This window comes from Mixophyes fleayi, chromosome 10 (assembly GCF_038048845.1).
Source record: "Mixophyes fleayi isolate aMixFle1 chromosome 10, aMixFle1.hap1, whole genome shotgun sequence".
Taxonomy (NCBI): domain Eukaryota; kingdom Metazoa; phylum Chordata; class Amphibia; order Anura; family Limnodynastidae; genus Mixophyes; species Mixophyes fleayi.
The window spans coordinates 89,620,537-89,646,210 of record NC_134411.1 but is presented as its reverse complement, the minus strand read 5'-3'; the positions used below and the strand labels follow the sequence as shown (position 1 = coordinate 89,646,210).

The 25,674-nt window shown below is 42.1% G+C and overlaps 1 protein-coding gene across 1 annotated transcript in view; it reads right to left on the bottom strand.

The window, feature by feature from the left end:
• The window catches only part of TANGO6 (transport and golgi organization 6 homolog), a 33,531-nt gene extending 8,591 nt beyond the window's left edge, over positions 1–24,940 (bottom strand). The window contains exons 1-17 of the mRNA XM_075189091.1: positions 24,865–24,940; positions 22,905–23,566; positions 22,586–22,702; positions 21,754–21,904; positions 21,085–21,221; positions 20,568–20,733; positions 19,554–19,627; positions 17,903–18,015; positions 17,184–17,360; positions 16,398–16,524; positions 15,380–15,568; positions 15,159–15,290; positions 12,420–12,782; positions 12,281–12,338; positions 8,050–8,199; positions 565–716; positions 49–162 (exon numbers count right to left, since the gene is read on the bottom strand). Coding sequence (XP_075045192.1) covers positions 49–162; positions 565–716; positions 8,050–8,199; positions 12,281–12,338; positions 12,420–12,782; positions 15,159–15,290; positions 15,380–15,568; positions 16,398–16,524; positions 17,184–17,360; positions 17,903–18,015; positions 19,554–19,627; positions 20,568–20,733; positions 21,085–21,221; positions 21,754–21,904; positions 22,586–22,702; positions 22,905–23,566; positions 24,865–24,928 — 2,946 coding nt within the window. The 5' untranslated portion in view covers positions 24,929–24,940. The remainder of the gene's footprint in view (positions 1–48; positions 163–564; positions 717–8,049; positions 8,200–12,280; positions 12,339–12,419; positions 12,783–15,158; positions 15,291–15,379; positions 15,569–16,397; positions 16,525–17,183; positions 17,361–17,902; positions 18,016–19,553; positions 19,628–20,567; positions 20,734–21,084; positions 21,222–21,753; positions 21,905–22,585; positions 22,703–22,904; positions 23,567–24,864) is intronic.
• Positions 24,941–25,674: the final 734 nt, after the last annotated feature.

Sequence of the window (25,674 nt, the reverse complement as noted above, 5' to 3'; positions counted from 1 at the left end):
TAAAATGAAGGGGGTTCAGATAAAGCATTGATTGTGGAACATATTTACCTCTGTGGCTCGCTCACTCAGTCCTCTGAGAAGCAGCACAACCACGTGTATGGCCGCCCTTCGCACCTGGGCCTCTGAATCATAGCGAATCACAGCTGATAGACAGGAGCTCATCTGATCAAAGGGAATAAAAAGGAACGAATGATATTACAGCTACAGATCCACTTTGTTAGAGTAATGTCACATGCTTTAAAATGCTGCAATATTTCTACCAGTAAAACACAGAATTCTAAAGTGATCATATGCTGAGATACGCCCACTCAGCGCTACAAAGTGAATTAGGAATGCCGTTCCCCTCTTACACCATAATGATTCCAGTGTCTAAGCGTCACATGTGCAATCACTAAGGTAGGGACAACTGCTTTCCCTCTTTCCTTCCACGCTTCACCGAATGACCAATCACCACTTTAGAACACCGCAGTTTCCCGGTCAGAGAGTTCAAAAACACCTGTGTAACCTTACACCAATTGTGGCAAAGGTGTAGAGACACTCATGGAGAAGACTTCTTTGACCTACCTCATGGATGATCGGGCCCAGAGAGAACTGTAACTGTTGGCAGAGTTCACCTAGGTTGGAAAGGCTGCTAGCCCTCACGGAGCTATCCGGGTCCCGGGACCCCCTCAGGAAGACGTCAATCAGAGCATCTTTGTGCCGGAGAACCATATCCCCTGTCGGCAAAGAATTGCAATTTAGATGTGTTTGCATGATTGAACACCACGTGTAACAGCCCGGACCAGCTCAAAGAAGTATAGGATACAATTCACAGGGATAAAAGAACATCTTTTACCTACCTTTGGTCTGGCATTATCCGAATATTGAGAGTCCCCTTGACAGGCCATAACATCTCAAGCTGTGTCCATTGCCATTATTTTATTGCATTTACAGGATGTGCTGGTAGTTTACCATAAACACACAGCAACCTGCCTAGGCCTTTACACAAATGTGGACATTGGCGTCTTCATTTAAGAAGAAAATCACAACACTGATTAGTATTGTTACTCTTCCAAGCTGTTACTTCACGGAGCTATTTTTAACATGCCTCCAAAGTGAAGTAATGGTCATTTACTAGCCTAATATGGGCGAATATATGTGTATATGGGAATGCAAAGATTAGCAGAGGGAACTATGGGGCGGTGGGTGCAAAAGTTTGTTACTTCTGATGGGAGGAGCTGGGTGGATTGGGGTATTCCTAGCAAAATGGGGGCAAATAGCAGGACTGCACCTTGTATTTCACCCACATTTATGGGGTGCTCCAAACACTGGTCCATGAAGTTCAACATTTTATAAATTCTAATTGTCTTGATCCAAAAGAAGGCAAAAGCAAAACCCTCAGCCTGAAAGTTGCCAATTTAACGGGGTGAGGTGGCAACTATTTATGTAACTGTTCCCTGGTATAAACTGAGAATAACTGATATTTGTACACACGATATATGTATATAATAACATTAGCATGACTTTTATGAGCGACTTATTTCTAGGATGCCGTTGGCTGAGCAGGGCGTCGTAATCGGTTGCATCGTTTCAAAGTTATTTTGCAAAAAGTCCGTCCGCCAGTTACAACAATGCATTACCATTGTCCTCTGGAAAATGTGGTTTTGGCAATACACCTGTGCACCTGCTGGTTGCTCTGGAAACTGCGACAGTGAACTCTCTCTGTGCACCTGCTGGGAGACCTAGAACATGTGACCTGCTGGGTGGTCTGGAAACTGAGTCATTTGCAGCCATATATATCAGCGCGTCTTGCGGGGACCTCAATTACGGACTGCTGTGTTATTTCATTATTCACTTATACTCTCTTTGTTCACAACAAACATGCTAAGAGGACGTTGATGTGGTGGAACCCTTACAGAGCGCCCAGAGGGTGCAGTTGAACGATCTTACAGTCAAGAATATTATAGTCACAATCGACGTATAACAAAAACAAATGATACGCCTCTTGGTTTGGATATGACTTATTTGCCACAATCCTACTCTGTGCTCTATGGACGTGCCTACGGAATGTCGTGCTGATGTGGCAGGGATCTCCGCTCATTTATCCACGCAGAAAAATGAGCGGATATTCCTACCATAATCACTGGCAACGTGCGCTCTTAGATATTGCAGTGATATCAGCTTGGCCCATCGCCAGCAATTGAATCTCCCCCTAAGTGAAAGATTTACCAAACCTTCTAAAAACTGAAGAGTGGAGGTTGCAACCAATCAGATTCTGGCTATCATTTATCTAGTACATTATGGGAAAGGATAGTTCTACTGATTGGCTGCTATTGGCAACACCTCCACTTTTCGTTTTTAGGTTTAGTAAATGTACCCCTAAGTAGGTATATATATTTTTACACAAACAGGAAGTGGAATTACAGTCTCTATATAGCACTACAGCTTTCTTGGTACAAGTCTTATAAATGCATACATATAATTGTGAATACCACTCACTGCTCTTAACAGAAGGCAGCTTATAGTGTAGGTTTAGTGGCTGTCTGATGCTTTGGGACCTGCTGATTCTTAGCATTTTCGCTGTGCACAGACCGCCCCCCCCCCCCCATAACTTGCTGAGTGACTAAGGATTACCATAAGATCCTGTTAGCTTCACACCCAGGATGTTACTCTCCCTATCATGACAGCGGCTTCTTCACACAAAGCTCCTTAGGCATTTCCGTTTTCACTTGTTGGTTTACACATTGTCCATTGTACAGACATGCGGGATTGATGTTAAAAATTAGCATGACAAAGCAGAAGTCAAAAAATAAAGAAACAAAAAGCTTTGTCTAAATAAATTTTTTGGAGAGCATATCTGAAGCTCTAAATATGATCCTAAGACTCTTAGGGGCATATTCAATTAGCTTTTGGATTCGCGGTAACGCGCCGGAACGGCCGCGAAACGTAATACACGGTACCGCAATAACGTGGATTTTCGTTCGCAGCCCATAGGGTTGCGTACGAAAATCCGCGTTAATGCGGTACCGTAATACCCGCAAGAACGCGCACTTTTCGCGGTAACGCGCGTTACCGCGAATCCAAAAGCTAATTGAATATGTCCCTTAAAGCGGACTTGTCACCTACACACAATCGTACATTAAGCAGATCCATAAACTGAAAGCACACAGTAAATGTGTTGTCTGCCATGTACAGTAGTTACTTCTATATTCACCTTCTGAATAAAATTAGACATTTTCAGGGTAGCTATGAATACTCATGAGTGTTAATAGGGGAATGAACAGTCCATGCACTGACAGGAGCATTCACACTCAGTGCCTGAGAAACATCCTGTGACATCATCCAGCTGCCAGCTTTCAATACATTGGCTCTGAGTGATCACATGAGCTCAATGTCACAGGAACCCTCTGGCCTCCCTAACAGCTAATTTACATAAGGGCTACTGGGCTTTTCTCAAGAATAGTAAAGTGTTGATAACTGTCTGATGCAATCTATGCAGGTTACAATGATAATGTTGTATGACAGTTACAACTCTCCCTTCCCTGGAACAGGATTTGAAAGTCCACAGAAGATTTACACAACAAGGAAGAAGAGATTAAGATATAACTCCTAGATCATTCTTTCTGGTGAAAGGCGTTACTGGAATCTATTTCAGAGCCTCTTTCAGGAAACGGATTCTCCCTTCATTACAAAGAAGTAACAGGAACCTATTTCACAATCTCCCATTATTTTCACTTGCATCCAATGCCATATTACAGAGGGTTACATTTTCTGCACAATCGTTACAGGCAAAGAACCTGTCTTATGCCCAAGTTCTCTCTTTATTGAACAATAATTAAAAAAAATAGCAAATTAATTGTTAACAGATTAAACTACTGCCTGCTTGGTCTAAATGAACGATCTGTGGCATCGCAAGGAATGAGACAACACCATTAAGAAGATAAATAAACTATGCTCAAAGACACAACATCCCTATATTTGTATTCGCTATGGAGCAAGAAACATCTTTGATCCTATAGATTAGCAGTTTATGGGCAGGGTATGGAAACATACCAGGTTGGGAGGTCACTTTAGTAAAACAATTCTGGCACTATACGAGTGGCCATCAGTATGTGTTAATGGCCAAGTTCTCCTCCCAGACGCAATGTGAAACGGACTTACACAGAACCTACTCGTTGCAACCGTGGGAGAACATATACCTCGCATCCTATCGTATCTCCAAATGCCTCAATCATACGGAGATGCATGTCAAATGCATCTCCCGCTAAATTACATTAAATGTGGCCCACACAATCTAAATTCTGCTTGAGACACTTTACGCAAATAGGAGATATTATGCATATATTTTGGGACTGTCCAATAATTCAAGCCCTAGAGAGAAATCTTTATAGTGTAATTTCCACAGTAATTGGGGTACTCGTTACTCCAGATCCGGAAATAGAATTAATGTATTTATGACCCTAAACAGTTTTGAAACAAATAGAGGATAAGTAAATCATGATATGACCACATAGGATATTCCCCACTTTAATCGGTTGGGACAAATTACTATTAAAACTATTCTACCAAGGATCCCAAACTTCATGCAGGAACTCACGTTATCACATTTTACGCAGCCAGTTATCGTAATATAAAGAATTCAAGGTCTTCTCTCACAATTCACATGGAATAATAAAAATCATGGAATCAGGGTCTATGTCCTCACACAGAGATCAAGGTGGGCTTCAACTCTCCAATCTCTACTGATACTATAAGGCCCATCTTGTACAAAGAGTAGTAGACTGGCAAAGAGGCTCTGCAAAGAAACTTTGGATAAAATGCAAAGCAGCATGGGCAGATTTGCCAATATTATTGAATCCTTGGATAAAGGGTAAACACATCCCAGAACATCCTACAATCACACCCACACTGGGAAGCTGAGATGAGTAGTTAACAAGACTTCACCCTCCCATGTTTCCAATTGCACCCTCAACTAACATTTTCAGCGGTTAAGTCAAACTATGATTGGGCAAGTCAAAGTGCGTCTAATGAACGACTACCGACACCCTTCGACTCGCCCAAATATTGACCCCCTGCAGAAGCCTCAAGACATTCCCCAAACTCCAATCCCAGTTTTCCCTACCAACACGACAAATTGAAATAAAATACTTCTTCAGCTCTCTGGACAAGGGAGATTCGGTACAAGATATAAAACAATTTGATGACTTATGTACTAGCGTCTACCCTCTTAATAAAAATGTACTCTCTTACATAACATATTGCGCAGGGTAGAGGCAGACTTTTCTCCTCTATATACCACAGAAGTGGGGTGGGTGTCTGCTATATATTTGGTAGTCTTGTTTCTGCCTTGCTCAATATTGGTCACAGGGGACTGCAATCCAATTTCCTCTGATGGGTTGTTTTGAAGATCTACTGGATTACAATCAGATCAGCTGTTGGACCCACTGTCGCTAGATCTGTTCCTTCATTTGGTGATCTCATAGACTCCTTAGTGGCTGCAGCTAAGGCCACAACATCTGCGTACACGGGAACAAGTATCCTGGCTCTGTCGAGCAGCGAAAATTATGCTACATACTGTGGACACAGCTGGCGAATTAGTACAAGAACAAAAACTTCTCCAGAACCAGAAGACGAAGAAGGAAGTAAATGGTAAATGATTGTCATGGGTACCAGCAGCTGACTGTCTTCACATTTCTACAGTGACTGGTTCATCTTTTAAGTCTTCACCTTCCACAGTCACCCCTCATCCCAATTAGCACAGCAGCAGTAGCTGCAGAGAGATTCTAGTTGCTGCCTTACAATAGCTACACACACACACTTTCCCAGTCACAATCGTTATTCCTCTACCTTGATTCTAAAAGGCGCCATCATCTGGCCGCAGCGCTGTACATAAGGGATGATCAGGGTACACATTTACAATATTACACAATTCACAGCTACAAATAAGCATCATTACACAATATATAAGTATTTGAACAAACAGCCAGGAATTGACAGAACACATAGCAGGACAACTGACTAAACAGTGAATCATGCAGATTAGACATATGAGAACTCTAGGCTTAACAATGGGTACAGATAAGACTGATCAGAGAATGGATGCAATTAACAGGGGGTGTTGAAGGTGAGCAGAGAATAATTCAAGTCTGTGCATGAGGAATAGCAAAAACGTAGAGATTAATCGGTCAGATCTCGAGCAGCTAGACCGCAAGACAACGCACTGCGCAGCGGCAGTGAAGGAGATTGTGGGCACAGAAGGAACCCTATGGCCTGAGGGGTGCAGGCAGAGGAGGAGGGAGTTTTCATAGGAAACATGGGAACCCCAATGTAAGTAGATTAGCCGGCTCGGTGAAAAGAGTTGACCCAGACATCCAATGTCAGGTTGTGGGAGAAATTTAGTTGCCTGATGGCATTTAGGACAAAGTAGTGGTTAGATTGAGGGACTCAAAATGTGGCCACAATATCCAAAGCTTACCAATACACTCTTGCTGAACCTGTCCTTGGACGGACGGATGGATACACGTTGGTTCCATACCCCATTGTTAACTGCTTCATTAAGATAGATGTATATCCATATATAGATGCTAATGTTGTCTCCCCTCTATATATACCCATTTTTTTCCCACAAAAATATATTCATAATCCTGCATTTTCCTATAAATGTTTGAATTAAAGTTTCCCTTTAACAAACTACGTAATTCGCTCTCTTCCTGGTCTGCTATGTGCACAATGTGCCCATAAGAGAAGATAAACTGATCGGTCCATGGACTACCAAATAATTGTATCCAATTCCTGATTCCTTTGGTTTGCAAGTTAAGGTTTCACAGTAACATAAACCAACCATCAAGATATAAAATGAAATTTAAAAATTGTCATGTTGTAATTCAGTATAATTTAGGCACGATTCTCCAAAGTAAAGAAAAATTCTTATCCAGAACAGGCCAAGTATTCCGCATAAGAGATGCCTATACCTGAATGTGTGTGTTATATACAGAATAACACAGGCCAGACTATATAATCTCAGTGTTGGCACAATAGGAGAATTGAACATGCACTTTGGGTCTCCCTCACTAGGTGTGTCCATGTTTGTCCTGCTTGTGGCCGCACTCCCGTTAATTACGATACATTAGTCCATATGTTTTATCACAATAACAAGATACATGAACCCACTTTTAAATCCTTCCCGTGTAATTCTGGCGGTATATCAAACGTGTACAGAAACAGCCCATTTGAACCAACACCTTAGTTCTTGTTGTCAGATCAGACGTTTTCTTATGCGTCTGTGTTAGATATTCCCACCCCCCACTTCCCAAATGTTGGCAGAAGTACTTTTATTTTGTTATCAGACATTTGCTTGATAGGTGAAGGTAGAGGAGAAGGAAACGGAGCAACAAGCACCATCGAAGACCACTCGTGGCTGCTAAACTCACCGTCTCCCATAGAAAAGGTCCTTATAGAGAAAAGTAAACTATAAAAATAAACCGTACTTTCCTGTACACAAAGTAAGAAACATTTTGAGTCCCTTTAAGGGAGATGTGGGACATACAGGATGCAACATGTCCTGAAAGTCTTCCAAGTTATAGGTGAGGCAGAGATTAAAATACAGAGGAATCGCCGAGTCTTTGTATAGCCCCAAAGGCACTTTATAACTGCAAAACATCTAAAATCACAGCGAAATATCACAGCCCTCCGTAATAATTACTCAATTCCGCTTAGTAATGTGTGTAACACGTAAGGTGATCAATTATAAAAACATGACAATAGTAGTTTAGATTTTGATTAAAAAGTACCCAAAATATTTGCTTTCGTCTTTTATTTTTCACCTTACTTGTATTTATTTTTAGTCCATGTCTATACACATCATATTACTGAAAAAGATTGACAAATGTACAGCATACATAGAGTACATTCATATCTAACCTTAGTGGAACAAAAAGATTAACAGACTTAAACAGGTTTTCATTTGCTTATCTTACAGCTGGATTTTGTAGTAAAATCAAAGACCAGCATTTTACGGTAGCTGGGAGCTTACAACCGTGACCCGCCCCCTAAGCCCGTAAACACACTCACCCAATATTTTGGTGCATCTCATCAGTGCTTCTCCCACCTTCATCCTGGTCTCAGGAGTCTGCACCTTAGCGATGGATGGTGTACTCTCATACTGTGCCAGAAGGACAGGCAGGACGCGCTCAGGGATGTCTCCGGACAGTACGGCAATGCCTGTTTACCAAAACAAGAGTACATCGTATTCATGGTGATGTAAGGATTTATTTTTCACCTGTGCTTCATATTAATGTTATCCGTTTTTTTAAACATAAAACATATTACGCGGCCCTGTTTGTTAGAGGATTGAGTCTCTAACATATCTACAAATGTCATTAAAGTGAAATAAAAGTAAACCTTCATAACACAGCTTACAATCTAAAGCTGGGACCACGCACTGTAAGATCAGGCAATTTGCTCGATATCGCGACACATCGTCAATAAAAGATGTGAGATAATGATCATGTCCAAATCAATAGGATTTGAGGGAAGGAGGAAACAGTCACACAATTACAACTATTGAGGGGGAATTCGATTAGCCGCAAGTGTCTCCAGAACGTTCGCGAGATACTCCGCGGCGGCGATTTGACAGAAATCTCTGCTCATTTTTCCTTGCACTCCACAGAAATCACAATAAAGTCAGAAGTGATCCAGCCACATAACCAGACAGACGGATCTCATCTGATCTGACCACCACATACGTCGCCAAACTAAATAAAGACTCTGCCGCATCAGCCCGTGCATGGTCACTTTTAGATTACTACAAGAAATGTTCTTGGTTGCTCATTGCTGTATTTGAGATCGATTATTTATTTAAAAGGAAAACAAAGGCTGTCATATCAAAGCACTGACCTCTAGAAGCAGTTTATAAATATTGTGGCACCATCCCGAAATAGACAACCAGGAATGCACAACGCATTTCACAGATTTTACAGTTGTGGCGGACAAGTTGTGCTCAGGGGGATGGAGATAACATTTAGATGTATATATTTTTACACAGAAACCTGTTATTCAGGAATTTGATCGCCGCTTTTTACTAATGTCACACTCGGACATAATCACTAAGGGTTTTCTTCTACAGTCACTGTGAGGAGCACTGCTAATCAACTTGGTAAGAAGGTAAAACACTAGACCTATCCCTTCACCTCTTTGAGCAGACAGGATCTAGATGGATTTTTACATGCAATTCTTGTACTGTGTAGTACAGTTACGCACATGAAATTGAAGCAGAAAAACTTTATAGAAAGAATTATATATGGACATTACATTTGTAGTAGGTAGACAAAGGCATCATGGGAGATGTAGGCTAGCAGCATCTCATCCATTGCTTGTAAGTAATATAAAGCTGTATATGTATGTTTTAGTAAAATACATGACAATAAGCATGGGCTCGGGTTCTCCAGCATGTGGCTTTCCCTGCACCCGTGGTACGGTCATCGCTGCTGAATGCAACACAACTGACACTACAAATAGGAGCACCCACACACAGCATAGTTTAATCTTTCCAACTCCAAAGGTAGATTCATTAAACCTAAGGAGGAAAAGTGGTGGTGTTGCCCATGGCAACCACATTCTAGCTATCATTAATCTATTACATTCCAGAACATGAACGCTAGAATCTGATTGGTTGCTATAAGCAACATCTCCACTTTTTCAAACCCGCAGTTTAGTAAATATACCTCAAAGTGTCTAAAAAGCATACATGGCTTCTAACATAAGTAAGCTTTTAGCATGCATTATTTGAATGACTATTTGTTCTTGGTTTGTAATCAGAGTTTAAAGTTATGGGATAGCTTCTAAATGGACATGAATATTATTTAAACAGCACATAACATAATGGCTCTAATCTCATATAAGTGACCACCACTTAAACTATTCCAGTAGCTCTACATTATCCTGGCCGAGATGCCCTGTGTGTGCATCAGTAGGTTGCTTTGAAGCTGAGCCCCGCCCTGCAGGTATCTTATTAATGATTAGCGAGAGGCCTCTCAGGAGTTAGATGAAAGGCTGTTCCCCGCCTGACTTCTGCTCTAGAACCTGTACAGGATGGAGAACATAGGTTGTATTGTCTCACTGCCACAATGGGGGCTCTCACCTCAAGTGGTGACTACTATCCCCCCACTCCTCAGGCCTTGCTACCATGATCAGTGGCGCGGATCGACGTGGGTGGATGTACACACACAAAATAGCCACTAAATGACCCGTCGTTATTCCTGTGTAACATGCAATGAACAAAAGTAAACGTTGGATTAATTGTTGCCAATTTAATTGCACCTTAATCAGCGTTTATCACTGAGATTTTTCTTTTCAATTTTAGACATCAAAAGGAGATAATGTGGGAAAATTTAGAAACCTGTAGAAATGGTGATGTTGCCCAGAGCAGCCAATCAGATGTTTACAAAATGACAGAATCTGATTGGATGCCGAGGGCAAACCCTCATTATTTTACTTTACTTTTTACAGTGACCCGTAGAGAATCTTCATCAATACCCCCCAATGAAACGAGTTTATATGATGTTTAAATATCGCTCTCTATACAAATATATGTCTGAAAATAAAGCAGTTTAAATAACTGATCTACACATTATAAAAGCTGTATGTGCACAATCAACATATTTATTCCATCCCTAGGGCCGATATTATATTACTACGGCAATGACGCACATCCTGTAACCTCTCGGCAACCTAAAGCGTTATAAATCTTTGCTTTCTTTCATTTTTTGTGCTTGCAAAATAAAATATTAGCAATATAAAAAGAAAAAACACCCACACTTGGTGATATGATCTTTTTTTCCATTTAAAAACAGGATTAAACAGAATTTTTCTGAAAGTACAAATCTACAAGTCAGGACACACACACACACCAAAAAAAAGAAAATTTGCTTGGGAAAATACCAGATTACACACAAGCTAGTGTCAAAGGTATGTGTTAAGGCAGCAATTTGTTTGTTTATTTTTTTATTTTTTTCCCAAGCCAGCGTTAACTTCCTTCCGACGGGAAACCCAATGATCTCTTTCGGTAATGTGTCATTACTATTGGGCCTGATATTAGCTGCTCAATGCACATGAACATACTCTAGGATTGAGATTCATAGTCTATTACAGCTTTTCCTCAGGGCTCCATTAATAATTTTAACTGCTTTGCTATATCTATACCTACAACTAAGCACCTGTGTGGTGTGAAACCAATTAGAAAAAAATTAATTAAAACTTTAATGGGGCGCAAAGAATAAAGTTTGGCAAGTATACGAGTGCCTAAGAAAATACAACCCTCCATCCACCCCTTGTTCCAATGAATATGCAGCGAGGCGCTCTACATGGCGTACAGCAGAGGAGCTGACGGAACCTCGTGCTTCTTGACGTGTTTTCCGATGCACCCTCGTACCACACATCAATATTAAGCTTTTAATGCTCGTTCTTAAAGCATATTAAACATGCCTTGATGTAGAGGAGTCCAAAATATAATGTAAGCCAATAGACCTGTACAAGACTCTTTGACAAACGGCCGCTTTATTTTGTTGCAATTTCAAAAGAGCTGCATTTCGACAATGGAGCTCTATGACTGCGCTCCTTAAGTACATGGTGCATTGAGGGTGTGAGAACACTCCTCTGCTTAACAAACGGACAAGGTACAAGGTTTCCAAGCCCGTGTGTACGAGCCAACCAATCAGGAGACAGCTGTCACATCTAACGGTGCATCGTGTCCAGCGGGTTTTTAAGATGCATGAACAGTAGTAACAGTACAAGTATGTGTAGGGGGCATCTGCATTGTGCAAATGGCAGGGTCCTATGGGTAAGGATCCCCTCCAATGTACTCGTTAGATGATGGCAGCCAATAGGAAACTAATCTGGTGTAACAGTCCTGTCGACACATTTAAAAATAAAAGCTTTGTGGGCTCACGTTAGTAACAAATCAGAGTCATTGTGCCATGGACACGATCTCAACGTATTGCATCTGCCACTTGGTTACAGCCCATGTGCCCCAACGTATTAGGATTCATAGGAGGGAGGATGGGTGATCACAAAATGTAATATTACATAATGGATTTCAGTATTTTTTAGGCTAATTTGAAACAAATAAGAATAAATCTTCAGGGAAAAAAATCCATTAACAAATGTCATGTCTTCAGTGGGTTTTAATCTGTTTTATCTGATAAACAATGGCATTAGTTCCTGGAAAAACTAAATGACATCAATTCGTTCAGGGGCTATTCATGACTACTATAGTGTTTGGACATAATGGGCAAGTGTGAATTACCTTGAATAGCCGACAGGTACACAAAGGGGTCCTCCTGCTCCAAGTTCTCCAAGAACAGCTGAAATAAAGTGAGGACATCATTGGAGCATTCTGCAAACAGCGCCACTCAATGGCCAACAAGACACGGTCATCTGCTTACCTGCATCACCTGCTCCCTGAGTTCCATCACCCGTGGGTGCCTCTGCTCCAGCAGACGTGTCAAAGTGCGCAGGGCGGCGGCCCGTGTGGGGATGTCAGCGTCCGTTGCAGAGCTCAGCACCTCCTGGATGTCACACAGTTCAGAGGTCGTATGGCCTTTGCTTGGCCTGTGATGTTTTGTCTCCTTTTTCTCTGTCTCCTGGTCGTTATACGTCCGGTGCGTAAGAGGGACAGCGCAGTGTGTGGCTATAGTAACGCGCAGGTCACTCGCCAGCTCCTGAATAACCGGCTCAGGGTGGGAGTGGGCGACGGTTTCCAACACTGGGAGTAGAGACTTCAGATGCGTGAAATCTGAGGAAGTCAACTGTGGTATAAGGAGGGGGAAGTGGTACATCAGGCCAGACACGTCTATCACATCGGGGTCACATTATTTAAGTAGTGTTCACTTATTTTACATTCTGTGCCATTAAAGAATACCTGTCAACTATACAAAAGGGGCCTCCATTTGGTGGGCTGGACTAACTGGCAGCCTATCAAATTGCTAGGAACCAGTGACATCACACACCCTGCCTGAAGTTTATGAGGCCTAACTTATATTCCTGAGGTGGGAGCTGCCATTTTGTGGGCTTACCAAATACTCTCCTATATACATTCAATAGGAAAATTATATTTCTGAGCCATGAGGCACAAGGTACCGCATGTCTCCGCGTGATGTCACCAGTTCCTGGGAAATGGATAGGATATATTTTTATGAATATTGGCTCAGCCCACAAATTGGCTGCATTCACTATGTGAAGGCAACGGCCTGCGGTGTTTCTCCAGAGCTTGTCAGCGCTAGGCTGATGTGCCAAGGATGTTTTGTAATAGGCATACCAAGGGTAACTGGTCTTATGTAACATGTCAACTTCATATATAAACAAAAACAATAATAATGATCTAAAATTTTGACACGTGATTAAATATTCTGAAAAGAAATAAGGCGATGTAAGGGTTAATGTTTCATACAGCATGAAGAGCTTGCGGGGAGACGAGCTGGCATGCGGTGGGCAGAGCGGCTGTGCCTACACATGTAACTGGACAAGCCTGCAGAAGGTGGAGGACTAGTGGGATATACATGCCTCTAACATGATGAACCAGAGATGTTTCCTATCCATGTTCTGTCAGTGAAAGGGTTAATCCACCACACACAACGTTCTAGGTTACAGGCGTAATTATAGGAGAGGCTGTAATTAGCTCACTCTGGAGGGCTCCTGTGTTCCTGCACTGTGCCAACTTATTCAGGGTTGGGCAGAGAGCATTACCTTGTACCTTACTTCCGATCATAAAATGTCATCTATTGTATTATCTATTGATGGATACGTTGCATTCTCATGAATAACGGGTCATTCCATAACGGCTCTATTTGCATTGTAAAAGGGACGTTATAATGTGTCTGAACTACCGAATGGGTTCCTGAAGAAAAATTATGTATGATATAGAGTGACGATTGTTTCAGATACGCTCCGACAGACCTGGCTAACCTGTGGCTCTACAGGGGTTTGTGAAACTACAAGCCCCAGCATGCTTTGCCAGTAGATAGCCAGCCGATAGCTGGCATGGTATGCTGGGACTTGTAGTTTCACAGCACCTGGAGAGTCACAGGCTGGCCAGGCCTGCACTATGACATGAGTGTGCAAAAGTGGGTGAGAAGATGCAATTTCCACTGCAATGTACCCGTGATTTAGAGCAGTTTGATTCCTTGAGGGTGAGGAGAAGGGGAAGAAAGATATCCTCTCTGGTGAAAACAGGTATATTACCACTTTGGAGTTATTTGTTGAGAGCGCAATATAGAACACAATGAGGGTAGGATGCTAACATTCTGCATCATAACTCAGCCACTGGGGCAATGCACCACTGCAGTGTATGGTTAGTATGGCATTTTACCACAGCGGAAAAAGTGGTCATGTTAAAGGACCAATAACCTCAGTTATAACTAATCCTTTCATTGTACAACACATTGATGCATGCTCCCATGTCCCGTCATGACGTCACGTGAGGGCCATGTTTTGAACCATGCCAATACAGATACCAGCTCACATTCAAAATGGCTGGAAACTAGGACTCACTGCGCATGAAAAGATGGATTCATGCGACAGAACTTTTCTACCACCCAGATAGGTGTAGTTGTATTCTTCTTTTAATAAATTAGGTTAAAGCTTTACCCAAAACAAATAGATCATCACAGGGAGCAGAAAGTACACAGTACATACTGAGCCAGAGATGTCACAGTAACTCAAATGACTGCAGTCTGAGCTTTTTGGCCGGCATCATATCCCAGCAGGACAGAACCTTTTATCAGAGCTGCAGCGACGTGTCAGGGTAACACTGAACAGCATATTATATCTTTATATCTGAAAATGCCAATACTGAGGTTCAGTGGTCCTATAAGTTACAATACAAAGTTGGCAAAAATGATCTAAAAAGCCATTATCACAATACAACTTAGTGTTATAAACAGTGAAATTAACCTAAATGTTGCAAATCCTTGTAATGTCTACACACAAGTAATTACACAGCTAACATGACAGAGGAAGTGAGGATACCGTCTGTTCATGCTTTAATATATGTGACTCACTCCCTTTTACTTTAAGGTTTCATCACCAGCCACTGAAATCAGCGGAGGAGCCCAATAAATGAGATTAACTCTTTAACCACAGCACTGGGCACCACACCCTACCAGACGTTAGCTTCCTCTGCTCACCTCTACAGCTCCCAGCATGGCGGCTATAAGTCCCATCGCCATACTGAGCGTCTGCGATGCCACCGTACCTCCCTCTGAGACGGCAAGGCTGGCGCAGGCCCGCTCCAGCGTCATCGCCACAAATTCCACCACCTGTGCAAACAGCAAGATGTTAAATCCAACAAGCAACAGTAATGTATTAGGGGGGGTGCTAGGTAACTGCTTCCAGGGCTGTTCCTCACCTGCTTGACATCTGTAAAAATGGAATCAGAGACTCTCTCGCACAGCACGGACAGAACCTGAAGGAGCTGAAGCTGCTTCTCCCGAGTCTGGTAATGGAGTGTAAGCTTCTGTTCAATATCCAGGAGACTATCGCCTGGACTTGTGCTATGGGCAGCTCCTTCCTTTCCTTCAGTAATGGGGGTCAGCTTCTACACAGGGCAGGAGAAAAGCCATCAATACTGGGAACTGGGCAACTTGTCTGACAAGCCCAATGGTGGCCACATACATTCAGATGCAATGGTTGATCACCCAAGAAATGACTGTGTCTAATCTGGCAACTTGCATAGAATAAATTGTTTCATGGTCAGGTTGAAAGACCGGATCACATGGGGTACAGTCAGTAGACAACGGATATAGTGTGCGGTCTTGGCTCAATAGTTTTGTTTTTTCCTTTAGCCTGGACATAAACTGTGATTGGACTGTAATCATTTTGGCCAACTTCAGATAGAAAGTCTGCATCATAAGAAATAAAATTTGCACAAAAAATTGTGCGTCCAACTACCAAATAAAAAACTGAGAGTCAATTTTGTGTCTCTACAAGTAGTAAAAGGTGTCCTATATAATGACCTACATAAGTTTAACAGCACTCTTCTTTTTACAAGACTCTGTTTTGCAGACGTTGATCATCAAAGTCAGTGACTCAGAATGTGGGACAGACATTTTCTGAAATATGACAGCAACAAATGAGCCACTAATGATATCATGACTAAACATTTGTTGCAACATCCTAGTAAAGATCTTTTTAAGTCAATGACTTTCATGCAAAAAATTATGAGATGTGCAATTTTCATAGAGTCTAAGCTAACCAATGACACAAATCAGAGTTTGTATTTGCTGATTGACTGTTATTTAACTGCATGTCTGATAATTACAATAAATGCATTAACACAGACATGGATAAGCAGATTACAGACATTTACGGTGACCACTAGATACTAACAGACAGGCCCAGACGAGAGGTTTGAGCCGCACAATTACCTGGAGACAGTAAAGGAAGAACTCAGCGGCCAGCCCGGTGTGAGGATTAACAGAGAGTAAGTCCACTAAACATTGCACCCTCCACTGGTCCCAGGACACCTTCTCATACAAAGCATCATCGTCATCGCTGGAAGAAACATTAAAGGATACAATCGGGATATAACTCCGACCTGTGACAGTGCAGCTCCCCTTTAACATCAGAAGGTTTTATATTACAATCAGCTGCATAAAGCAACAACATCACAGGTCACATTGGTTTTTAAATGATTAGAATGTCGACTGAATCTGTCTTCTGCCTCTCAGTTACATAGAAGCCACAGGCATTGGAAATAGAAGATGTAGGAGACCATTTACAAACATCAACAGGACAGGACAGGAGCCACATAAACAAATCCACAAATTTAAAAAAATATTTTTCATTTATCTAGACATCCTCAAATGCTGTAAATTTGTAATTAGGCAGCACTAATTTAATTAGCCTATTTCTGTGGGACATAGTATGCTATATGATGGGCACTGGGGCTATGTGTGTTAGTTATAGGGATATACTATGTAGACTGTGTATTGGGCTCTATACAATGAATAGTTGGGTCTAATGTATATAATAAGGATTTACTTTTACAACATTATTTTAACATGCCACACTTTCTAAAATATTCCTTTATAACAAATATCTCCTATTCTCATACCACAGACAGCCAAAATATTTCCATTTCCACAGGTCTAGTGTTTGCAAAGCACCATCTTGTGGTGAAGAACGGCACTGACGACGACTATACCTCTTACCTCTGGTCTTCCCGCAGGATGATGAGAGCTCCGCCCAGACTCCCCGGCTTGATGTGACAACAGTGAGGCAGAGAAGGGAGGGAGGCTTCCATGCCACTCAGTCCTGCAAGTGCGGACAATGCGGAATCTCTGTCGGACTTCTCTAGGAACCAGAGCAGCACATCCTGGCATGGTGAGCTGTAAGGATTGGGCATTCATATGGGTGAAAGCATTAAGCAAATCCAGTAATACTGCAAAATTGTGTATGAAACACAATGGCAGACATACATCAATCATATACACATTACAAAGGGGACAAATCTGTTTTAAAAATCTTGAACTATAGTTTAGTACATCAGGAGCTGCGTGGAGCTTTTCATTTTGCAGAATTATGCCCGTTCAGCTGTTTAGAGTGTTATATTTTTATTTTCCTCCATTTATATAAGCATACATCTGCAGAAATATTATATTTGTATTCAGAGAAAACCCTGTCCCATCATAAGCTGTAGATAATATCACATCTATGGAGGCTTTAACTTGAAATCCTTTTCCGCCGTTGAAAAGCTCTACATCCGTCCTATTTCTGCATGTAAATCGTGAATGCCTTTGTGTCTGCACATATCCCACATGCTTCAACCCATCCAAATATCTATCCTACAAAACAAAATCTAACATTGGCCTTAATCTGCTACAAAATTGTAACTTGAGCAAAATACTGTATCTTTTACCTGCTCTCTTACCGTAAATGGGACACGTTCTGCCGAGCGAAACAGTACGCGGAGAAGATGACCGGGAGGACTTGTCTGGTGAAATTCAACAGGGTGGATGTGACATCATTGCCCACTACAAATACCTGCAAATCGCAACACCAGATGTAAAGAGCAGGATGTCCAGCATTTAAAAAGGTCGACTCTTAGAGGAGCTTATATATTTAACATTCTAGCACCAAGAGAGTAAATTCTGGTATTAAATACTGTACTACTATGTATCATGGTGTCATGTGACCAGCCGGTCTGACTTATTATATTATAAGAGACCAGACTGCCATGAAAGGCTCTTATGAGAATACTATGGGCCTGCAACACATTCCTAAGAAATAAAAACAGAAAACTCCAGAATTTAAATGTTTTTTCTCTTTACAACGATCACCAGACACAACCACATTTCAAAAAGCAAAAACAATACTATCCCTTTAATTCAAATTACCAATTAATCGTTTTAAAAACAATTACAAACATTTTCAAATCTTCCTTGTAGATCTCTTGGATAGTGGATGTGGAATTTCTCAATTACCCCCAAGGGTGCTCTGACAGCTATCATTTACTTATTGCCACACGGGCACTGTCAAGTCATAGGAAGAAACGGATGTTCCAGCCAAAGGACCAACCCTTCACCTGGCACAGGTCCCAGGAAGCTGAGCACTGGCAGGAACAGACACGCCAAGCATCAACTAGCTGCAACGTGCCAATTATCACCCAAAATCCCCAGATGAATACCTCATGTCTTATTACAAAATATTCACACCCCAAGCATAATCCCCCACCTAAATAGTCCTTTAAAAGTATCCTGGGAGGTGAATACTTCCAAGACAATCAAAGCCAAACTCACAGTTATAACAGAAAGCCAGGTGTAGACCCTCTAACTGCACTAACTATCGCCCAATTTCCCTACTAAATGGATGTAAAAGTTTTAGCAAAAGTCCTGGCAAATAGAGTAAATTAGCTACTACCCATCTTGATACATCCCAATCAAGTGGTCTTTGTCCCATCCAGACAAGCGTTAGCTAGACAATCTGGCTATGAAGAAGGTACACTGGCACCGATATATCACCCAATTCTGGCCCATGATGTGCCAGCACTTGTGACCACGATATATCCCAGGAAGCGGACACAGGAATGCCCCTTAACCAGGGGATGTGGGATAACATCCAAACAAAAAAAGGCAGATTAAGTTCAGACTACAAGATACAGTGATGGAGGATCCCACCCGAAGCTGCTTACAATGCAAAGATAGACCCTCTTTACCCTTGCACTGCTGGCAGTTTGGGAGACATGTTCTCACAGGCAGGGGCCAGGCTTGGTTTCAGGATTTTGAAATAATTTAATTAATTTTTATTCAGTTAAATTCATATTCCACTTTAAAATAAAACCCAATGCGGCTAAATATAGAGTCTGTCAGATCTACTTTAATACAAACATAAAGAGGAGGCTATTTTACCTTTAGAGGAGAGTGCTAATCTACGTACGATGGATGTGAGGGAAGCAGTTCAGTGACAATGTTACAGTTATCTGTTCATTATTATCATTTATTTATAAGGATCGGCAGCCACCAGCATCACTCTCTGTATTACTCATGGTAACTTACTAGATGTATTAGGACTTTCTCACTCACCTTAACAATGTCCTCCACACACTGAGACAGCTCCGACTCGGATACCAGCGTCTCCCCCGGGGCTGCCGGCGCCTCTGAGACAGAGAGGAAATAAAACATGTGAACAGAACGCGACTGACACAGGTCTAGAGCTCTGGAGCTTTGCGACTCACTGATAGCTCTCAAGCGTGGCCTAAAGTGTGCTCTCTTTCCTCCCCTTAAAGCTCATTTAAATATCTCATCCTTCAACAAGAAATTGCGTTTATCGATGCAACACAAGTTCATTTACGTGCCCTATCTTACGTAAAGATCGCTCTGCGGATGCGTGAAAACAAGGCTTACAGCAGTCAACGCAACTGCGTCCACACGCAAAGCACACTTCTGACCGCCTACGATTTGAAGGGCAGAGCGTGGATGGGATGGGGAGGACTAATGTCGACAACGTACAGTAAGGGTGTGCTGAGGTCAAGCACACGCTGGGGCGATTTGAGCTCTGAGCATCTCTCAGGTACATGTTTTTCAGTCGTATCATTTGCTCCAGCTACAGGGCAGGTGTAAATGCCAATTGATTGTGACGGCGGCTTCAGATCCACTTGTACTTGAATACGGGTGGACTTGCGTGCAAATTGTGTCCGATTTTTTTAAAACGCAAGTTGCATTCAGATTGCGTTCCTTAATGAATCAGGCCCTTATTGTCTAATGACAGCATTATATGCTTGAGCCAACTGTGATATACAGAAGAGTCTATAACAGAAAACAGGCAACAAGCAATTTCTGTCCTATTCTTCGCGTCGCTACTAAAGAGCCTCATGATTTTGTATTAAAAATTCTGAAGGGATCCTGAGGAGCAAAAAAATAACTTAATTTCTCCAAAAATAGAAATATAAACTGTGTTGTTATCAAAAAAATAAAAGGACATTATATCCATCATACATACAAAGACAAGCCACCTTCTCACCACAGGATACACAAAAACGACTCCTACAGTTCCGGACAACATTTCCCAGCTCTCCAAGTGGCATTTCAGCTGCTCACCTGCTTGTGCCATGGTGCAGCGTATTAAGGGTTCCAGCATGGGTACAATGAGATGCTTCTCTGCCAGCGAAGGATGATCCCGTGCCATCTTCAGGAACGTCTCAGTAGCGACTCTTTGAAACTGGCGTGCCGTCAGTGTGTTCTGGATGTGTAGTAAGTCCAGGATCTAGAGACAAAAGGAAATGTGTTTCGTATTGGGCTGCATATGACACCACTTCTAACACCAGTCTGAAAGGAGCCTTGTACTACTAATTTGTTTTATTAACATTTAGATGCCCAGACTGCCTATGTTAGCCTTAAACCCCTACAAGCTTGCCCACATATGAGGACACGAGTTGACCACTGAACTACTCGTCAGTGCTGTTTAAAATTCTAATGCTGCGATTGACTACTGGTTACTCTAGCCCACTTCATCTCTTGCCCAGATGAAATGTTCTCTAAAGATCAGTAGGTGCAAAATAGAATTCATTGCGGCTTTTTGCTAATGATCCCTAGTGAATGTTCGGTGGTTCCTTACCTGCGGGCAGACCTTCTGGTAATATTCTTCTACAGTCAGTGACTGCTGAGGGCACGACGCCAGGATCTTCGCCACAGCCTCACACTTCTTCCAGTTGCTGGCGGCAGCTTCCGCTTCCCGCCCCCCAGCGGCACCCACTGCAATATAAGAAAGCCCGATCCTTATCCAGCCTTGGTAAATATTTTTTGGCTGCACGGCCGAAGGTTTCATGCGACACACAAAACAAAATGAAATAAAACTTTCCTAGTTACTTAAATGTTCAATTTGCTCCACCAAAATAGGTATTAAATTATTATCTTTTACTTATAAAGTGGCGACAATTTACTCAGTGCTGTACATTTAGGGTAACATGATACAAACAAATTCTGTTTCATGTCACTGTATGTAAGGGAAGGACGGCCCTGCCCACACAAGCTCACAATCTAAGAGGCACTTGGTACATAAGGGAGCAGAATAACATTTATAGCTGTAGATGGGCATATAGGTTCAAGGATACAGGCACTGAGCTAGTTCTTGGCTCTGGGTAATATGCGATTACAGGTAGAGCGTTCGTTGCAGACAGTTAATAACTACAGGTAGATCGCTGGATCCTGGCTCTGGGCAGTTGGCGATTGCAGACGTGATGCAAGTTCCTTATACACTATACAGCCGTTGAAACATTAAACCAACCTCCAGCTCCTTCTAGGATGCCACGCACCACAGACTGGACCCCATGAGGCCTCATCAGTCGTTCAGAGAGCAGCTGTCCAGAGAGACGCCGCAGCCAAGCTGGTGCCGGAGCCCGCTGGCCCGTGGTTGCAACACTACAAGGACGGGGACCCTGGAAAATAGACTGTGGATTAGCGACCGCAGTCAAATCATATAGAGCTAGTGTGCTCTTTGTTTCCCAAAACCTACCCCTGACAAACCAAGAAGATAAAGATAAGCAAACCGGAAAATAAATACAGGTTTAAAGAGAACCAATAAAGAAAATTTCCTTTCCCCCATTACAGATGCTTATCGCACTCCTATATTGAGGGTTCAGCACTATATATCCAGTTGACAGCATCTTTACCAGTGCAGACTACGCAGAAAGAATTACATCTGAACTGGGAACTTACTGGGGGCCTCTAAAAATGATGAAAGTCAAACAGTAAATTTATGTAAATGTCATGAAGTACATTAGGTCTGAATGCAGACAATATGGCTTAAGGGAGCCTTAGACAGAAACATAGATATGACAACTTGTAGGTCTCTACATGTTTAGTTCTATGCAAAACAAGTGAATTAGTGCCATAAATTGTCGTTTTATAGTTCCATTTACATGGAATTGTGCCCACTAGTTGGAGCATCACCTCTGTTATGTGAGGATAAAGGGGATATTTTCTCAATAGAAAGAATCGCACCAAATAAATAATCTAGCGAAAGAATCTTACTAGATTCCCTTTAATTTGGAAACAGCTTAATCATTGGTCAACTCGAGAAGAACAGTGAAAGACATGTAATTCACCCAGAGAAGTACCTGTCTGGGTCCCCCCTGCAAGATCAGCAGCTCTCTGATAACCAGCGGCTGGTACAGCTGATCCAAGAGACCCCGTAGAGCCTCCTTACACTGGCTTCTCTCGCTCTCTGTCAGATTCTAAGAATAAAAACAAGAAGAGCACTTGGAATGATGGAATCATAAAACCTCAGTGTTTAAAAGTTTTTAAAACAATATAAAAAAGGAGTTAATTTCTTAATTCCAGGGCAATCTTTCATGTGATCCAAGAGAGTAGAATATGGACAACACAAAGCTACGCTGTACTTTCACCACTCACGGTGGCTCTAGCGAGGTATTCTACCTTCAGTTTCCGTTCTGTGCTCGGCTCTGTGTTGGTTTTGGTTGGGCAGTATCCAAGCTGACACAGCCCAGCCATGATGTCCCCAAGATGCTGTGTAAAAAGCAGGCTCCCCAGAGATGAATGACGAGACACCTCCAATAAGGTTGTGCAGGAGACGTACAACCTGCGTGTACGAACTTGGGGCAGGTCACATGACGCCACTGAACACACAAGGGCTCCAAATTCCGAGCGATGCTTTAAGGGTAGGCCAATCCCAGGCAGAAGATATGGACAGATCCCCATAGACACCACAAACTGCAGAACCGACTGAACAATCTTCTGCTGAGCAATGCTAAGTGTGTCTGGGCTGAGTGCAGGGGCGGCCTCAGGGGTCTTCAGGTTGGGTTTAGGGAGCTGGAAAGAAGCTGCTAATGCATTCATACACTCCTTAAGACACAGGAGTAACAGCAGAGCTTCTGACGTGAACTTCCATGATGGATCTACAGGGGATTCTGAGCATTTTTCCAGCCATGTGGCTTCTCCGGAGACCTTTGCCCGAAGGATCCGCAGTTCCTCCCACTTAGGGGCATTTTTAAGTTGCTCGTCCAGGGAAGACACATTAAGCTGTAACGTGCTGAGTAAGGCATCTTGTTCATCGCTACCATGAGTGACAGACCCAGTATCTGTAAAAAAAAATAAAAAAAATACACACATTACATATATAACAGAATACCCTGGCACGGCATGCATTAAACAGAAATCAGTCCACTCAGTAATTGAAAAAAACAACACTATTTTGGCTGGTGACGAGAGATACTTAACTATAGTTTAAATAGTCATTATAAGAATGTGATACTAAGAAAGCACAAACATTTTCTTTTTTCAGAGAAACTAATCCCAAAAGTGCTGGCCTCATGTAGAGCTGCACATCAGTGCATTTGTACAAGGTAAAGAAGGGTTCTAAGACACAATGAGTGCACTGCACGTATGCACAACATGCATCCGAATTTAGAGTTGTCCTTAGCGCCTGGAGAGACAAACCAGGGGCATTAACGTGCAAGTGAAGTACAGGAAGGGCATGCAGATGTGGGAACTCCAGTGCACAGATACATCTTTGCTCATATACTGGCTCATAGCACTGGGGTCATGAGTTCAATTCCTGACCATGGCCTTAATTGTGTGGAGTTTGTATGTTCTGCTCGTGTTTGCGTGGGTTTCCTCCCACACTCCAAAAACATACTAGTAGGATAGTTGGCTGCTATCAAATTGACACGTGTGTGTGTGTGTGTGTGTGTGTGTGTGTGTGTGTGTGTGTGTGTGTGACATCTATTCAGCAATGGGTATTTTACCAGATTTGCACCAGTTATACAATTTCAGCTCTTTTTAACTGGAGGCTGAAATGATGTCTTCAATACATACGATAAACCCTTCTGAACAAATTCGTAAGTGTGTGTGTTGATTTTTTTTTTTAAAGATTAGTTTTACTGAAACTGTTTTTCATTTCCTTTCATGCATTGTAAGCCAGCTAACCAGTGACTATTGATCACAAACTTTTTTCCATCTACAAAAAAAATAAAATAATAGAGAAAAGGTTTGACAGTCTGTCAGTACACAGTACAGTGATAGCATACTATAAGGTGCCTGACACTGCATGCATATGGGGGACAGAGCAGCCACATACAACCTAGTCTCATGCATGCTGCATCTGATTGCACTGCGCCACTTGTAACTATTAATTTCTGTAATGCATCTAAAGAATGCTTATGCACATCCAATGCAACAGAATATCAACGTCATCATCTTACAGTCTTTCCAGCCACATGCAATAATAGGGAACGGCGGTGTATAAACAAGTACATCCAGTGCAGACTGAGGATGTGGATCGTTGGCTATTGTGGAACTACAAGTCCCAACATGCCCCGGTGGGAGTTGTGGTTCCACCTCAGCTGGGGAACCTGAGCCTTTTCCAGCCTGTCCTCACCTTTTGGAGTTATCAATATTTTCAGCGCCTCAATCACTGTCCCGACGTTCAAGTTGACAGCCATCTTACTACACCCCCTGGCGCAGGTGTACATACGTCACAGTAAACCTGAAGCCTGCCGCCATGTTATGTGACGTCAGGAAGGAAGCCATATTGAGTGTGGCAAAGTGTGGCATGCTTCCACTGCTGTTTGTTTTTTGCGAGTATTTGCACAAATCGACATGCTTGGATCTAATGCAAAATATAATAGCCTTATTTAACAACATTGTGATTTATTATCTGCACAAATCGTGTGCTCTAACTTCAACCAACCATCCATTTGCTTCATTTTGTAACTTAGTAAAAAGAAAAAAAAATCAGCTCAGATTTGGGTAATGGACATTAAACTGTAAGCTGTTACTAGTAATATATTATTTTGTAATGACTTGTGCAGCTGGCCTAGTGCAGTGAAAAGGATTCACCTAGTAATTTTTTTGCCTCATATGGCAATGATTAATTATTTAGTAACACCAGTCCCAGTGTTAGGGCTGCACAAGTTGTTGTTAGCTGGGTTCAGTTGACAGAAATGCCACAACATGGGTTGAACATCACTCAGTACCATTAAGTAGCAATTAGTATTGACTTAACCTTTTCATGACAGGAAAAACATTACAGAACTACCAGAACCCTTCACTGTTAGAAACAAGCACTCGGCTGGAGAGCTGTTTAAGATAACGCCATTTGTGCGCTTGTCCTTTTGAAAACATGGTGAAGGATGATTCATCCGGCCATATCGCCTTCCTCCACTGCTCCGTAGTCCATTGGGCGTGC